Genomic DNA, 17,863 nt, shown 5'->3' on the forward strand with positions numbered 1-17,863 from the left:
GGTCAGGTAAGATAAGAGTATCTGGGGGGGCAGGGACACCAGCTTGGGTCATGCCTTGGAATCTGTGCCTCTCTGGCTGCGGGCAGAAAGATTACAGCCGAACCATCTGGCTCCATGGTGGATTCGCCCTTTGAACACTCCTGGGATCCGAGGTGGCTCTTAGAGCCCTCCCTCTGCGCACGTGGGCTCTAAGCTCCCTGTTTCCTCGTTTCTTTGATGCCCATCCGTGTAGGGCAGCCTCGGTGAGCCAAGCACACGGGAGCCCCGGCGGGTCCTCCCACAGGACCCACGCATGGCGTAGCCACCCAGTGGCTACAGGCTCGAGGCCCTCTGGTTAAAGCCACCCCACTTCTGGCTCCGGGCTTGAGGTCCCAGGGAGCCCTGGACAATCCTCTCAGCCAGAGGCCACTCTGGGGACACATGGAAAGAGCTGCAAAGGAACACACAGAGGCCAAGGTGGTTTGGAGAAACTAGTTGAATTTCGGGTAAGAATTTCCTTACAATTGTGTCTGGCTCAGGGTTGGGCAGGGGGTGGCCAAACCCTCCCCATGTTGCCCAGGTCTCTGGGGTGTGGGAGCAGAAAAAAAAAAGTTGAAGGAAGGGTAAGGCCACTGCTACGTCCCGGATGCAACAACCTGGGAAATCATGTTAATCAAGAACCAAAAGTCCTAAACTCTGTAGCACTGCACTTAAAAAATTAAAAATAAGATGCCCAAGTCACAGCTCTGAGGATGGTGGCCCCAGCCCACTCCGGGATGTTGCTCTTCCTTGGTGGATCCCAGACCTGGTCATCACTTGGGGTCAGGAGGGAAGGTGACCTCTTGCCCAGTCTCAGGATCTTGGCTTGATGGAGGTCCCAGTGATGTCCCAGGAGGGTGGCAGGGGGACTGCGGGTGGGCTGAAGCACCCAACAAGGAAGGGCACAGAGTCTACTTTTTGACTGGGGCAGGACAGAAAAACAGTCACCTTGTCGGAGGTAAGGGAAGAACATAGTTCTCTAGAAAGATGAGATTTGCCGAGAGAGGAGATGCTGGTGCTGATTTGTGTGTTGATCTGGGGTAAGGGGGAGAGGGAGTTGGCTGGGTGTGGGGCTGGGCTTTGCTGGTGCGGGGTGCGGCTCAGAGGTTGCTGAAGAGTTCGTTCTTCTTGCTCCAGTCCATCTGCGGGGCCCGTTTGCTAACGCGCTTCTGGTGAGCCCTCTCTTTGGCCACGGCCAGGGAGATGCTGAAGTCCAGCACGGGGTCGGAGGAGGAGGAGGAGGTAGACGAGGGTGCCGTGGAGTCCTGTTTCTTGGGGCTGTCTTGGGAATTCAGCTGCAAAGAGGAGCAAGAGAGCAGGCCTCAGTGCCTTGGCGAGGTGCTCCCTTGAGGCTGTGCGCTGGGAAGCCAGGTCACGAGAACAGAACGTGGCTCAGTGTGTGACCTCCACGGCAGGCTGGTGTGCCAGGAGTGAGCGAGGCCTGGGAATTGACTTGCTGTCACCCAGTGCCACCCCCCGCCTGCCCAGCCGGCTGGCCTTACCTCCTCACTGGTGTCACTGGAGGCGGTTCTTGCCAGGGGTGGCATGGGGCTCTCGGAGGCCGTCTCGGCCAGGGCTTCAGGACTGTTCTCCTGGTGCAGAGAGGAGAGGAGGCATGTGGGTGGGCAGTCCTGAGCTATGAAGGGCATTCCAGAGGAAGATGGGGCCTCAGTTTGAGCCCTGCCATCCACCCCAGAGCCCCGCTGCCTGAGCCTGCCAGGGACCCGCGAGAATTTACATTTTCACATTCTTACAAGGATCAGAGGGCAGCCGGGTTCCACCATCCAGGGCAGCGGGACCATCCCTCGTGGGATTAGCTGGATGGCTCAGCCCGCCCCCGTCCTCCCAGGCAGCCTCTGGGGTTGACTCCTCCTTGGCACAGTGACCACGGAGGGGCCTCCTGGGGTGTGGGGCGCCGGGAGACTCTGCTTGGTGTGGGGAACACCCGTGATGCCCCCTGAGTCTCCTGCAGCCCATCTGACTTGTTTACTTGGACTTGACCCCTGATTCTTGAAATCTTAACCCCCAAGCAGCCAAAAAGGGCTTCGAGGGAATAAGGTGGGGGAGGGTGAGACCCACAGAGGAAGTGACTGAAGGCTCAGGTGATTCAGGGCCTTCTTGCTGCACAACCCCCCAACCCCGGCAGGAGACCCTAGGGAAAGGAAACCTTGGAGCAGACTCCGAGGAGCCCTCGCGCCCTGTGGTCTGACCCCGAGGGGGCTGTCCCAGAGCCCAGGCCTCGGGCTGCAGCTGGGCACTCCGCTTCTGCCCGGGTTCCTGTGGCCCCAGCTGGCACAGGGCCGCACCATCTCTCCCCCAGTCCCCACTGCCTCCTCTTCCCTTCGGCCCGGGTAGGAGGGGCTTTGTTCTCCCAACCCAGACTGGAAGTAGCAGGGCCTGGGCAGCCCGCGGGCAGACACTGCCGCTCTGTTCTTGGGGGGAAGAATGGCCTCCTGTGTGGTGGGGAGCTGGAGGCGGGGCCTGTCACCCAGGATGGTGGCTGCGGAGGGCCTGGCCAGGCGGCCCGTCCCCTCTGCCTCGGCCCCAGGCTGGGGCCCTTACACGGCCTGGGGCTCGGGAGGGATCTGCCAGGAGACATGAAGTTTCCACCTGAACCAGACCATGTCCTCCTCCTCACCACACCCCCTCCCCTGCCTCCCGCAGCCCCAGGACTGAGCCCGAGAAGCATCAAGGCTCTGCTTTTACCTTCTCGATCTCCCCATTGGTAATGGGCTCAGGCAAGGGACCTGGATGGGGAAGAGAAGAGCGCAGGTGAGTCCGAAGCTGTGGATGGAGCAGGAAGCGGAGGCAGGGGCCGTGGGTTTGGGTAGACCACTTGACCTTGTTCCCCAAGGTCAGCGTTTAAGTCTCTTGACTGCCACCCACTACAGTACACTGGACATTTCGACAACCCAGCAGCCGCAGACTATGTAGCATTTAACAAAACAACTTGCCTTTACTACATCACAAGGCTCTTTGATATTTCCTATTCAGTCTGATTAAAAAGACGAGGGAGGGACACGTACACACTGCTATATTTAAAGTGGACAGCCAACAAGAACTTACTGTATAGCGCAGGGAACTCTGCTCAATGTTAAGTGGCAGCCTGGATGAGAGGGGAGTTTGGGAGAGAATGGATACATGTATATGTACGGCTGAGTCCCTAAGCTGTTCACCTGAAACTGTCATAACATTGTTAATCGGCTATATTCCAATACAAAATGAAAAGTTAAAAAAAAGAAAAAAGGTGCCTACTTAATTAATCCCAAGAACCACTGATGAGTAAGGAGCTGTTTGAAAAAAGCACTGTTGTAGACGGGGTTGAAATTCCAGGCAGCTGCCTCCCAACCACCCAGGAAGCTGGTTAGAAATACAGATCCCTGGGCTTTGACACCAGGGTGTTTATCTAAGTGGGTCTGGGACAGGCCTAGGAATCAGTATTTTTCGAATGCTTCCTAGGTGACGGTTGTGTCAACATAACTGGGACCACGCCCTGGTTATGACCATCACCTGCATCAGCTGTGAAAGAACCCCAGCTCCTCCTGGCCCGTGTGGGGATGGAGGGGGGCCCAGGGCTCAGGGCAGAGTCCTGGGCGTGCCGTCCCCCAGCCAGGGGGGAGCCTGGTGGTGGCAGGTGGGGTCAGAGGGCGGGGACACGGCCTGGGGTCACCCTCCCAGGCCTCACTCAGGGTAGACGCCCCACCTGGCCGCAAAGGGGCTGCTCCATCTCAGGTCAGCCTGGGTGGGTTTCTTCTGAACTCTTAGCTTAAGGTCAGGGTACGTCTTTCTCCTTGCCCTGGACCGGGGCAGGCACACCTCTCATCCAGCCCTCCCACAGTGGCTGGGCAGGGGACTGCGGGACACAGGGACCCTGACTCACCCTCCACTGCACCCCGCTCACCCTTGAGCTGTGGGCTGCCCAGCTGTGGGCAGGGGGCAGCAGCTGGGGACGTGCAGAGTTACATCCACTTGGGAGGGGACACCTGGGCAGGGGACCCGCCCCCAAGCCTCCCTCTGCAGGTCCTCTGATCAGAGGCTGCAGTCATGGAGGTTCCCAGGGCCCTTCCTGCCCAGCCAGGGGGAAGAGAGAGGGTTGATGACTTGGGAGTTGGGGGAAAAGGATGCTGGCGGGGCAGGGGAAGGTATAGGAGCAGCCAAGGGGAGTCCAGATTTCAGCTGTGTCTTCCCACACCGGGGCCTCCCTGGTGGCTCAGTGGTAGAGAATCCGCCTGCCAATTCAGGAGACCTGGCTTCCATCCCTGGGTCAGGAAGATCCCCTGAAGGGCATGGTGACCCACTCCAGTATTCTGGCCTAGGAGAACTCCACAGACAGACGAGCCTGGTGGGCCACAGACCACGGGACTGCAGAGAGCCAGGCGGGACTGAGCCACCAGCCCTTTGCCTTTCCCATGCCTCGCTGCCAAGAGCAAGGCTGGGGGCTTCGCAGGGCCTCAGCTCTCCCCCTAATGAGGGTGGGGATTATCGGACCTACCTGCTTTCCATGAACTTGGGAGACAAGGGCACAGTGGTCCCCACCTCCCATGACCGGAGTCTGCTAGTGACCTCCAGGATACCCCCAGGACCCACTGGGCCCCTCCAAGCTGGCGATCTGAATTTGTGGCAAGACCTCTGTGTGGACCCCTGTGCTCCACATCTGACCCTCAAGGAAGCCCCACCCACTGCACAGTCCAAAGAAGTTCCACCCAGCGCCGCCCCCCCCTCCCCCCGGGAGCTATCTTCATCTTCCCAGGGAGAAGGTCCAGACCAGGCAGCACAGCGCGGCTCAGCTCCTCCTTGTCCTGGCTCGGGCCAGGACGGGGGAGGTGCCAGGCTTGGCAGGGTGATGGAGGGGAGGGGGAGGGCAGGGGCCCAGGGACCCACCGCTCTCTGGAGCCAGCAAGCCTGGGTTTCCAAGACAACCTGAGAGAAGGGAAGGGGAGGCACTGGGCCCCTGTCACTGGACTCTGATCTGACCAAGCCAAGGCTGGAAGCCGCCCCAGAGTTAACTGTTTCCTTGCATCGGCCCTGCCCTGAGCGCTTACCGCGGGTAGAGTTGGGTGGGCGGGGTCCCCTCCCTCTGCGGAATCAGTAGCGCATTCCATCTCACCATCCCTTGTGTGGGTCCCCACCCCCCACCCCCCAGCCATACTCCATCCGCAGAAACCCACTGCCTACGCCGGCTTTCTCTCCCTTACCCTCTCCCCCAACCCACACTGCCTGCCTCCCCTCACGTGGGACCCAATAAAGTCCAGAGCACATTCCTGACCTGGGGGGGCCTCAGGCTGCCAAGCCCAGCTCACCTTGCAGGTGCTCCTGCGAAGGGATCACTTTGCATTTCTTGAAGAACTCGTCCGTCTCCCTGTCCACCACCAGCAGCTTGGCCTCGTCCCCGCCAGCCTTGATGGCGGACACCACCTCCCCGTGCGGCTTGCCCTCCACGCAGACCCCGTTCACCTGTGGGTGGGGGCAGAGGTTACCCGCATAGGTCTCAGCTCTGGGCGGGGGGCAGGTGAAGGCTGAGCTGGTTGGCAATCGGGGAACACACAATGCCCACCCCAGCCCCCTACCCCCGCCTGTAGAGCCCTGAAGCAGGCCGAGTGGTCCTCCCACTTGACGGTCGGATGGGGAGGCAGGACACGTGGGAAAAGCCAAAGAAAATACCCGGCCGAGGCTGAACAAACACAGCTGTGAAGGACGGTTTGGGAAGGGTCTGGGAGGCCTGGGTTGGGCCCCAGCGTTTCTAGGTACTTCCCTGCCTGGGCCTTGGTTTGCTTGCCTGTAAACTGAGACGTCTTGGGAGAGCTGATCTTCCAGCTCTGAGGCTCTAAGGCTGAGATTCTGGGCCCTGCCCCAGGCCCTGGGTTCACGTTTCCTCTTCTGACCGGCAGAGCGCAAGGGTGCAAGAGCGTGCCTGCCAGCCTCACTCGGGGGACGGATTTCATGGCCCCCAGCCCCGCCCCGTCCCCGTGCTGGCATGGAGGCCTCAGAGAGCGGGCAACTGGCCATGGCCCAGGCAGCTCCCTGGACGGATGCGGGATCCGTGGGCCGCTGAGCGTGTCTGCTCGGCGAAGAAGAGCCCACAGGAGGTGCAAGCAGGAAAGAAGTCAATTCACCTCTCTATCTGTCCATCCATCCGTTCACCCATCTTTCCTTCCTTCTTATTTTTTTTTTTTTTTTTAAGTTGGAAAAAAATATGGAACGCTTCACGACTTTGCGTGTCATCCTTGCGCAGGGGCCATGCTAATCTTCTCTGTATCGTTCCAATTTTAGTATATGTGCTGCCGAAGCGAGCACTCCTTCCTTCTTTAAAAATCTTTTTCTTGGCCACACCTCGCAGCTCGTGAGATCTTAGTTCCCTGACCAAGGACCCAGGAGTGGAAGTGTGGCATCCTAACCACTGGAACACCAGGGAATCCCCCATCTTTCCTTCCTTCCCTCTTGCCCACTCACCCACCATTCTCCCTTTCCCTCCTGCCCTTTCTCTAGCATCTATGGGCTGTCCAGGCCTCACGGGCTAACCAAGGAGCAGGTGGTATGTTGGCTGCCGTGGAGGAGGCTGTTAGGAAGGAGGAGCCTGGGAAGGGGGCAGGAAGCCTCACATTACCTCCACGATGCGGTCTTGGGCCCGGAGCCCCGAGGCCTCGGCAGGAGAGTCTGGGTCCACGGCCCGGATGAACTGGCCTGGCTTGGACTTGTCGCTGTGCAGGTTGAAGCCGTAACCATTGGGGCCCTTCTTCATGGCACAGAGCCGAGGCCGAAGCTCGCGCTGTGGAGAGAAAGGAGGGGCCGTGGTCCTTCCACACCGGCCTGGGGTGCCGCCCTCCCCGCTCTGTGCCTGACCCCATCCCCTCTGACCGAGGGAGGCTCCTCAGATCCTCCAGCAGCCAGAGAGAATGCTGGCCAGGGACCCTGCCCTGCTACAACCTGCCTGGGTGCCCCTGGGCACAGAGCTGCCCCTGAGTCCATGCCACTGTTCCCTCTTTCGGCAAGTGAGGGGTGGGAGCAGACTAGCTCAGGTCTCTGCCTTTCTGACATTCTAAGGTTAATCATGTTATTTTTTTGGCCACACCAAGAGGCACGTGAAATCTGAGTTACCCAACCAGGGATGGAACATATGCCCCCTGCATGAGACGTGTCAAGTCAACCACTGGAGCGCTAGGGAAGTCCCTTTGTCATGGTGTTTTGATGGCTACCTCATCCCTCCCAGATAATGGCTTGGTCTGCTTCTCCCCTGGTAGCATCCCCGCCAGCCTGAGTACCCGGGACAGTGACTGGGGACCCCCTGCCCTTTTGTACCCTCCTCTCTGCAGGGGGAAGCAAGGGCAGGTGGTTACTCAAAGCTGGTTTACATATTTACAGTAAAGCCTTCCCTCGCCTACATGGACTCCCAGCTTGCCCCCACCAAGCCAAACGGCCCACCTAAAGGGAGCTGGGAGCCAGATGACCACGGGGCTGAGGGAGGTACAGCCAGGGGTCCCGGACGTCCCACCAGCAGAAGCAAGGCCGAGGACAAAGATAGTGACAGACCCCAAAGAGCCTGCTGGATCCCAGGGAGCCTGAATGGGGAGGGGGCGGTGGAGAGCAGGGCTGGACTGTGGGGAGCCCCGTGCGGCTGTGACCTGGGGAGGACCTGCCGAGAGCCCACAGACAGGCTGTGCACAAACACTGAGACCCTCAGCTCCCACCATCCTCGGCCCAGCTTAAGCACCTGCGGCCCAAGGGCACGTTTACATGGTGGAGGGAGCTGAGGCGGCCTGAGCTCGGAGCCCACAGACGGACATGGGTTCTCTCTCCCCCAGCCCCCAGGCCTGCCAGTTTGGGATTATCACCCGGATGCCAGGCAAAGAGCAAAAGCCAAAGTCAGGGCCCTGGCCCAGCTTCCAGCTTCCCGGCTCGGTGACCCGGAGCAAGTCATTTCCTTCTTAGAGCCTTGGGTTCCTTGTTTATAGACCGTTCTTTGTGCCACCTGCCTCCCAGGGGTGCTAGGAGGTCCAGTTAACATACGTGGGAGCCCCTGTGCACGTGGGGACGCCCTGTCGTTGCTAATACGGACAGTCACAGGAAGCGGAGAGGTGAGATTCCGAGGGTGGGGTGCTGGTCGCTCTGAAACCTCACTGCCCAGCTGGGAGAGAAGGCAAGGGAGGGGCAGGGCGGGGAGGACCCACAGGCCTCCTGCCCCAACCTGCCGGGCCCAGGGGCAGCTGCCACCTGCGGTGGACTCAGTCCCCACCCCTCAGCTCCCCGGAGGATGGGGGAGTGTGGGGTGGGGAGGGTGACTCTGCTTTCCTTCAGAGGCCTGGGCGGGCCTTTCAGCTTCAGGATGTTGATTGGGGGTGTAGAGAGGCCCAGACCGGAAGGAGGGCGAGGTGACAGTTAGGCTTGGCTTTACCCGATCTGGGCATCCCAGACAGGGGCAAAGGCACTTACGTGAGCATGAAAAAGGGGAGGGGGGCCCACTCCCCAGGGACTCCCCATGCCCACCCCCTGCTGGTTGCCACCCCCCCATCTAGTTCCGGGAGTAAGTGAGGCTCTTCTCCCCTCAAGCTAAGCCCTCCCCCAGGCCTGGGGGGAGCAGGAACAGGTCCGACCAGTTGCCACCACGGGGAGGCTCGGCTTTCTGTGGGCAGCACTCCTCTGTCACCCTGAGAAAGCGGGGAGGGTGAATCACGGGAAGCCAGAGGGTGGCCTGCTGTCTCCTGCCCCTCCCGCCGCCCCTGACTCCAAAGAGCCTCTCTCCCATGGGTTAGGACCCTAACCCTAACCCCCATCCTGGATATGGTAAAAGTGAGACCCCAGACGTGAAGCCCATAGCCCGAGTGCCACGGCAGAGGAACCAGGACTCCACCCTGGGCTCTGACTTGGAAACCCGTGTGCCCTGCCACCATCCACAGCAGGACCCAAAGCCTAGACCAGGAGGAGGCCCACTTGGGCAAGAGCTGCAAACTCAGGCTGCAGCCTCTGCTGCGAGGGGCGGGGAGATGATGAAACCACAGGCTTCCTTCCGGGGAGGGCGGCTCAGCTGGGAGCAGGCAGGCCCGGTGGCTTCCCTTACTGATCCGGAGCACCTGGCACCCTGGGGACCCTTGCCTGGGGACCCGTCCTTTGCACCTCACGCCCCTCTGCCAGGCCATAAGGATCTCAGGAAGTGGTAGATCCCCCTCCAGGGGCCCAGGAAACCCCAGGCATTTTCTGAGGCACTCAGGCTACTATAGAACCCCACCCAGCTCCTACCTTCCCAACCTGCCCCCCCCAGACTGGGCAGGGGGGGGTCCCCTTCCTTCTCGTGTCTCTCTCCACCCCTCCTCCAGCTGCCTCCAGAACTGTCATTGCCAGCTGCTGAGTCAGTCATCAAAGGAACCTAGCCCGGCCTGGCGGAGGCTGGTGCTGTCTGGAGTCCTGGGGCAGCTCCCTGAGGCCCCGCACTGAGAAGATGCGGAGAACTCAGGCGCTGGCCAGAGTTTGGCCACCGCTGCTCTGGGCCTGGGCCCCTGGAGCTGGGGCAAGGGGATACCTGAGCCCTCCAGGATATCCTGGGCCTGGTATGGGGCCCCCAGGAGCTCACAAGTGGCCTTGAGCTGTGGTTGCAGCTCCAGAGGGGTCTGCACTGGAGGTGGGGTGACTTCGAGGGGAATATGGCCACAGAGTGTTCAGAGACTCAGGTGGGTGACAATGGCAGCTTGGAAGTAAAAAATCAGGATCTGCTCAGTGAGGAGGCTGGCAGAGAAGTTAGAAGAGGGTCCGTGAGGCAGTGGTGACTGAGGGGCTGTGCAAATGGGCTGGGGCGGCTGGGGCTGGACGAATCTCTCACTCCCGGGACAATACCAGAAGCGATTTCTGGAAAAGACCCCTCCAGGAACGCTGCCTCCAGATTCTTCTCCTGCGGGCTTCTCCCACTCTCCAGGTCTCAGGAGGTCCCAAACCCTGCACAGGCCTGGTGGCTGCTCCTCCACCACCTCCTCACCACTCCCAGGGAGCCCAGCCCCACCCCTGAGTGGCCGCCCAGTCACCTCCACCCACACGGCCCAGGGAGCGGGCGTCGGGCACGGAATTCAATAGGCACCATCAGCAGCCACCTGGGAGGCTGGGGAAAGTCGATACCTAATCCTGGTGACCGTCTCTGGGGAGCGAGCAGGCCAGGGCCGCTCCCTGCTCCTCCCCGGCGAGGGGAGGCTGGGGGCCAACGCCCCACTGGGCCATCCCCTCCCTGGCCAATGCCATGGTGATGAGCCTTATAGAAAACATCCCACAGGCTTGCCGGCTCTGGGTCCCAAAAGGTGGGGCTGGAGGAGCAGAAGACCACCAGGGTGGCCAGGAGAATGGACAGAGGTGACTGGTCACTGCCCCTCCCCCAGCCCAGGCTTTATGCAAATAAGATAAGAATGGTACCTCCTGCCCCCAGCCAGGGAATCAGCCTCAGCAAGGGGGGATTGGTCGGGGTTCGGGGGGGGGGGGGGGGGGGGCGCGGGGGGAGTGGGTGGTAGAGACAGGGAGACCCGGTCCTTCTGGTGGGGGGAGGGGTGGGGATACTGGGGGGAAGGGGCCAGGGCTGCTCTGGAGACAGGTCTGCGTCTGGCGCCAGCTCTTCAAGGAAACCAGGGTGGAGGAGGCGGCTCTGCCTGGGGGGTGTGTGTAACCGGGCAGCGTGCGGGCACTGTCTTTTAGGGCAGGCTGTGGAGTGACCGGGAGCTCAGATCGCAGGCCAGGGTCCAGGGCTCTGGGCTGAAAGCATCCTCTCCTCACCCAAAGGGAGGGATGACCAAGGGCTTGGCTGCCACTGAGCCATGACCTCTGACCCCAATGTGCCTTCATGTATTTCACCCTAGAAGACCCCCACCCAGGGTCTGCACACACTGAGGCATCCCAGACAACCTCCCTCTGTGGAAAAAGAAGGGACTCTGGCCCTTGATCCCGCTGCTTCTCAGCAGGAAGGCCTCTTTCTGGAGCCTCGCAGGGTGGGATCCAGATGATAAGGGGCAGGGGGCTGGCTACCGCTCTGACACTGCCCCCCAAGGGCCCTGAGCCAGGTCCTCCCTGGCTCTTCCCTCCTGGTGCTGGCCAGAGACACGCGATGGAGTGTTTGGCTCAGGTCTCCCCAGGGCTGGGCAAGCCTGGGATGGAGCAGGCTGGTACCTGGGCTTCTGCCTGGCTGGACACCGTCCAGGCTGGCCGCCCCATGCCTGCCTGCCCGTCACCCTTCTCATCCCTCTCCCTCCTCCCAGAAGTCACTGGATTTAACTCCCGTGGGCGGTCCCAAGAGGCTCTATAAGGACCTTCTTGGAGATTGTGAAATTGGGACTCTACTGAAATAACAAAGAGCAGCTGGCCTTTAATGAGCACTTGCTACGTGCCAAGCGCCACACTGGGGCTTTTAAGTGTATTTTCTCACTAAGACCCAACTATAACTCTTCGAGGAAGGTATTACCACCCTCACTTCACAGTGGAGGAAAGCTGGGTTCAAATAGACGGCATAAATTGCTCAAGTACACGCAGCTGATGGGAGAAGAGGGTAGACTCTGAGCTCAGATCTAGAGCGGCAAGGTAAAGAATCTTCCTGCCAAGCAGGAGACAAGCCTTCAATCCCTGGAGAAGGGAATGGCGACCCACTCCAGTATTCTTGCCTGGAGAATCCCCTGGACAGAGGAGCCTGGCGGGTACAGTCCACGGGGTTGCAAAGAGCTGGGCACAACTTAACAACTAAAGCAGCTTGTCTCACAGAAACAGAAGCCAGTCATGTTGGTAACTTAGAAGGTTCCAGCAGCCATATTAAAGAGTAAAACAGAAACACAAGTAATCAATTTTAACCTTATTTAACACAACATATCCAAAATATCATCCCAACAGGTAATCTAGTGAAAAGTTAGTAACGGGATATTTTACATCCTTTGGTCTGTACATCCTTTACTGCACATCTCAATTTCGACTAGCACATTCCAAGCGCTAGGAGCCACGTGTGGCCAGTGGCTGCCGAAAGGCCCATTCTACAGACCCCAGAGGTCTCACTCTCAACTATTTCTACGTCCCTACGGCCTTTGCTATTTCATTTGGGCATCACGGCCTTATAACAAGCAGAGAGAGAGGCTGGAGCCTTTGTCCCTGGGAAGTCAGAGCTCTGCCCTCAGTCCCACGGCCGTGAGTGATACTAGAACCCAGATCTAACCCAACAGTCAAGGTAGGCCTACGCGGGTGGGAGGCGGGGGGGTCCTTTGTGCTACAGGGGAGCCCCAGAGCCAGCAAGGGCAGCTCTCAGGCCCTGGAGATGAAGGTACAGACTGGGTCACTCTCATCCAGGCCCATCACATGAGAAGGATGGGTGGGCCATGGAGCCTGCCCCTTCTGGGCCAACACCTTCCATCAGGGCTGACACCTTTCCTGACCATGTCCCCTGGAGACAGAAGCACCTGGGAACCCTGAACCCTTACAGGGAGCTGGTTCCAGCAGCCTGAACTTATGCCTATGTGATGGCCCTGGTGTGGCTCAGAATGTGATGGGCAGAGTCGGAGTGAGAGGGGTTCTCAGACACCGCCCTGCTGCAAGGTGAGGGCTCACTAGCTCAGAAGCCAGGGGCCACCCCATGAACTGATGGGGCCTCAGCCTCCACAAGCAGACAATAGGGCCAATCTCTGTCTCACAGGGTGGTCGTGGGGATTCACTGAGATAAGTAAGGCGTGTTTAGTACAGAGCAGTGCCAGACACAGATAATAGCTACCATTTATTATTTATCAGTTTACAAATGGAGAAAATAATACCTAATTTGCAGGGTTGTAGTGGGGGGAAAAAAAAAGAACAATGGAATTTGTATCATTATCTTTAGGGCACAGGGCCGGGCAATTAGCAGACTCAGGAGAAATGTGGGTTTCCTTCTCTGCCTTGAGCTCCCATTACCAGAGCTCTGCTTTCTCTAAGAGGCTTGCAGCGTCCACATAACCTTGGTGAGGCCCCTTCTTCTCCTAATTCCTAACCCCTCCACTTTCTTGGGGGCTGGTGGATGGGAAGCCTACGAAGGCAGAGAAGAGCCCCCATGGAGACATGACAGGGTTCCTTGAGAAGGAAGCCCCTTTCCTCTCTCCAGGAGAATGTCTCCAGGATTGAACAGGAACCAAAGATAAGGGGGGGCGGGGGGCGGTGATCCCTGGGGAGTGAGAAATCCCAAGTATGCGGTTTAAGAAGAGGAACAGTTTAAGAAGAGGAACCAATGGACACAGGAACCGTCCCACCCTGTCCCTTTCAAATCCAAACACCCTGCAGCTCAAATCCCCCTCTGCCCTCGCTGGCTCCAACTCTGTGTGAGATGAAACCTGGGAAAAGGTTGGAGGCTGCCAGGGAATTGTGCCCACCCCGCACTGTGCCACCCAGGGTGCCTACCCGGTCTCTGCCTCTGGGATCAGCGTCAGGTGTGGCGGGAACCCACCCCCCAGCTGGGCACTTACACTCCCCTTCCTCCCCATCATTTCATCAAATCTCCCCCACAACCCTGCAGGCTGGGAGCCTCTCTCCCCATTTCACAGAGGAAGAAGCTGAGGCTTGCAGGGAACGATGCCAGCAGGGCTGGCATTCCCAGACTTCTGGCTTTAAAATGGAAGCTGCTAGTAGACAAGAAAAAGCCAATAAGTTCTATCTGGAATTCCGATTTCTGGGTGTGCTCTCTAGGCACAAGCAGGCCCAGGTGGGCTGGGCTGAGATGACCTAGGACAAAGGTCCCCCAAGGCTGTTTAGCACTCATTCATTCATGCAAAAATTATTTATTGAGTCCCTCCCTGCCCTGAGCCTGGACAGCTTGGGGGCGATAAACATAAATAAGCTACAGCTGTTGCCCTTGGGACTCTGAACGAGGTGGGGGGAGAGGTGAACAGATGATTCAGATACTGGGCGTTGGAGGGTGAGAAAAGTGGAAGGACAGGGAGCAGGCAGAGGTGAGGCAAGATGGCTCATGTTGCCTGCGGGGTAGAGGAAAGGCCACCTGGGAGCTGAGTGGTCTTGGGGAGCCGAGGGTTCCCAAGGGTTTGCTGTCACCCCCAGATTAAACAAGAGGAAATGGAAGCTCAGAGAAACTTGGCCCGAGGTGGCTCCGCGAGTGCGAATACCAGGTGCAGAGGCTCAAAGCGCATGGCACTCTGGGAGGGAATCCGGCCTTGGTGTGGCTCCGTGGGCTGGGGGTGTCCGAGAGGGGCAATGCGGGAGGGAGGCGACCAGATTGTGAAGGGCTGATTATTCAACAGTAGTGATCCCAGACTGAGCATCTAGGGATGCCAGGCTTGGCCACAGCTGCCCGTGCCCAACGGGAGGGGCAGATCCAGGCCCGGCTGCCCCCTTGGGTGAGCGTGTAATCATCACTGTGAAATGTTTATTAACCCAGAGCCTGGCCACCAATGTTCACTGAGTGCTTACTTAGTGGAGGCTCTGAGCTACTGGCTTAACAGACATCCTCATGTAACCCACCAACCCCACGAGGCCGCTGCTGTCACTCCTGAATTAAACGAGAGGAAATGGAAGCTCAGAGAAACTTGGCTCAAGGTGGCCCAGTGAGTACAGCTGAGCAGAGGTGCTGCGGCTCCTCCCTCCCTGGGGTGGATGTGGGCTGGGCTGGAAGCACCCCACTCCTTTCTCCGAGACCAGTGCTACGAGCACCCCTTTGCCTTCTGTCCTGAACTGTTGTTGACCCAGGCCGCTCCTCCCAATGAGATGTCACCTGCCACCCTCTCTGCTTGACAACTCCCCACCAAAACCTTTTCCACTTCTGAGAACTAACGGAGATGTCATGACAGCCCCCACAAATAAATTCAGATTCAAAGTAATCAATAACATGCGAACGCTGTATGTATCCCTTATACAGACCCTGCCCCTTGTCTTCTTGGGGAACAATGAACTCTTGTGTCTATTAGCTTTTTTTTTTTTGAAGACAGGGTGAGTCACCTGCATGCCCACCATACCAATTTCACAGGAATTTCCTACCAGAGGGGATTAACACTGCTGAGTGGCTACACAGAGGCTAAGGGAGATCCCAGCTCGTGGCTGGGATTCAAATGCCTGGGCGCACAAGGAGCTCAGTCCAGCACCCACTAGGGGCTCAAGCGTATTATGATTCGTAAAATCCTAGAGAAGGCAGGTGTCACTGGAATCCAGTGCTCCCATTTTATCGATGGCAGAACCAAGGCTCAGAGAAGTTCTGACTTGCTTGTTGACCCAAAATCCCAAGAGGCCTGGTGATGCTGTCCCAGGGAATGGCTGGAGGAACTGGCCGGATGAAGCATACACACGGAGGCAGGGGTCACACCCCCACCTGGGGGAAACCCCATTCTGTGGTCTCCCAGAGAGCGGGAGTCAACCTCTGCTGCTTCTCAGACGGCCTGGCAGGGGAGCGCACATGGAAGGTCAAGCCTCCATCCTGGCCTCCGCGTCCCCCACCCCTAGCAGCAAAACCGGAAGGGCAGTGGGAGGAGCCGAACATGACTGCAACTTGGGGGAGGGGGGGGTGTGGGTTACTTGTGCAAGTGCTAAAGTCCATTAAAAAACAAACAAACAAAAAAAAAAACGGGAATGCTAAGTAGGTGCCCTTGGCACAAAGTTCAAACTGGATTTGTCTGGGACCAGAGATCGTGAGTTCCAACTCCCTGGGGTCAACCCCCTGCCGGGGTGCTCTGACCCCACCCCCACCCTTGCCAAGGCCAGCTTGGCAGCGGCAGGAAGTGGGCAACCAGTGGCCCTGGCATTCCCAGCACCCAGCTCCGGCTGGACAGGGCTCCTGGTGACCTCACTTCTACCAAACCAGTTGGTCCTCTCAGGCTCCACCTTCAAACTGAAAGGCTAAAGTGTGCCCTTTCTGTGTCACAGGAGGCTCCTACCGGTACCACGGACACCCCTGACAGCAGGTGGAGAGCTGGTGAAGCCGAAGAGGCCCAGGGGAGGCCCCGGCCCTCCTCCCTCCAGTCTCACCTTAAGGCCTCCCCCACTCTCTGGGCAAGGAAGGCTCAGTACAAGTCCTTCCTGCAGCTGATCCAGACTGGGGTTATAAACACCCAGCGTGGGCAGAAAGCAACCAGCCTGCTTGCTGTCCAGGGCCTGGAGTGGGACAGCCGGTGCCAGGCAAGACCACCTGCCCGTGGTGACCTCCTGGCTGCTGTCCCGCCCCCCACCCCCACAGCCAGCCACTTCTTCAAGGTCTTCCCTCCTGCTCCCAGATACGAGCTAGCTTACTCCTCACATTCCTGAGAATCATAAATCCTCCTGGGGGCAGAGCTGCCACCACCCCGGGACCAGACGCCCCTGCACCTCCTCCCTCAGCCCCGCCCCCACACATCTCCGGCAGATGGTGGAGCTTCTTTCTTAGAAGTCACGCTGGACTTCAGGAGGATGAAGTCCACCAGGCTGAAGTTAATGATACACAGGCCAGCGGGCTGTGGGGAAGGGGGGAAAGGGCCCCCTCCCCTCCCCTCTCCTCCCACCGCCGCAGCTCCACACAGAAAGAGGGTGGTTATTCCTCCGGCTTTTCGAAGTCCGGCCGCTTCATTTGCCACCCCCAGGGGCCTGTGGAGGGAGCTGGCCACTCGGAGGAGGCGTGGAATTAGGGGTCCCAAAGGATCGGAGCAGACAGCCACCAACAGAGTGGAGGAAAGGGAGACTGGGCTTCCTTGAGCCGCCCTCCTTCACCCTCACTCCCTAAGGCGCTCAGGGTCCCAGCCCAGCCTGGGGATGGGACGTAGGGGTCGTGGGACGCAGCCTCAAGCCTGTAACTGCCAGTTGGCCCAGTCGGCGGGCGGAAGCAGTCTCGCCTCCGAAGATCGAGTTTCAGAAAGACAAGGCGGGGAGCAGGGCTGGGCATCCGGGGCGCCTGGGTCTCCCCACTACTCTTATCCTTCCCACCCGGTTCCATCCAGCCTCGCCGCGAGGCCCGGGCCCGCACTTACCCGCTCTTGAGGGCTCTGCTCGGCCTCGCGAGGCTCTGGCGCGGCGGCCGGCGGCTCATTTTCGCCGCCAGCCCCTCGCTCCTCGGCGGCGGCGGCCGGCGGTTCGGCCTGCCCGGGCCCTTCCTGGGCACGCAGCATCTCCTCCCGGACCTGGACGCCCAACTTCTGCAGCCGCTCGTCGGTCTCCGGGTCGACCACCAGCAGGCGCACGGAGTTGAGGGCGGCACGGATGCGGTTCACCACCTGCTGGTGGGTCTCCTTCTCTACGTTCTCGCCGTTCACCTCCACTAGCCGGTCTCCGGCCAGCAGTCCTGACTTCTCGGCCGGCGAGCCGGGCTCCACCAGCCGGATGTACTGGCCTACTTTGCCCTTTTCCCCGTGCAGGTGGAAGCCGTAGCCGTTCGGACCCTTCTCCAGGCAGCAGAGCCGGGGCAGTGGTGCCCCGGCCCCCGCGTCCGCGCTCATCTCGCCTGGCAACGGCTCAGTGGCGCTCAGCGGTGTCCGGTCGGGGTCCGGAGACGGGCCGGTCCAGCTCCGCGTCCCACCCTGCGAGCCGGGAGACGAGGGCGAGAGCGGCAGGGCAGCCCAGCGAGGCCGGACGGGCCAACAAGCGAGCAGGTGTCCCGGGAGCCGCGGCGGCGAACAGCGAGGAGCCGAAGCCGGGGCTCAAACACCGATCCCCGCCCCGCGCGGCGACTGAGCGTTCCAGAAACCGCCCGGGCCGCATACCCCGGGGGCGGGGCCGCGCGGAGGGTGTGGACCGCCGCAGGCCAATCAGAGGTCTTTCCCGGGAGGCGCTCTGGCCGGGTGAAGGACGCTGGCCAATGGGAACACTCGGGGGCGGGGCCCCGGGCACCGCTCGGCGCCCCGCGGCGGGAGAAGAAAGAGCGCTCAGGAAGTGGAAGTGTTTGTTACTGAGTGGCCGGAGTGCAGGCCCGGGGAGG

At 59.8% G+C, this 17,863-nt stretch overlaps 1 protein-coding gene and 1 non-coding gene across 2 annotated transcripts; both read right to left on the reverse strand.

Annotated features, from left to right (window-relative positions):
- Positions 1–457: 457 nt before the first annotated feature.
- NHERF1 (NHERF family PDZ scaffold protein 1) lies at positions 458–17,629 on the reverse strand. The gene is made up of 6 exons (XM_019981581.2): positions 16,920–17,629; positions 6,623–6,784; positions 5,319–5,472; positions 2,725–2,765; positions 1,521–1,610; positions 458–1,313 (listed from the first exon to the last, which is right to left on the reverse strand). The coding sequence occupies exons 1-6, from the start codon at positions 17,382–17,384 to the stop codon at positions 1,119–1,121; spliced, it is 1,107 nt and encodes a 368-aa protein (XP_019837140.2). The 5' UTR covers positions 17,385–17,629; the 3' UTR covers positions 458–1,118.
- On the reverse strand, positions 6,206–6,312 carry LOC139177914 (U6 spliceosomal RNA). The gene has a single exon (XR_011562373.1). It is a non-coding gene; the product is annotated as a U6 spliceosomal RNA (small nuclear RNA).
- Positions 17,630–17,863: the final 234 nt, after the last annotated feature.

This window comes from Bos indicus, chromosome 19 (genome assembly GCF_029378745.1).
Source record: "Bos indicus isolate NIAB-ARS_2022 breed Sahiwal x Tharparkar chromosome 19, NIAB-ARS_B.indTharparkar_mat_pri_1.0, whole genome shotgun sequence".
Taxonomy (NCBI): Eukaryota; Metazoa; Chordata; class Mammalia; order Artiodactyla; family Bovidae; genus Bos; species Bos indicus.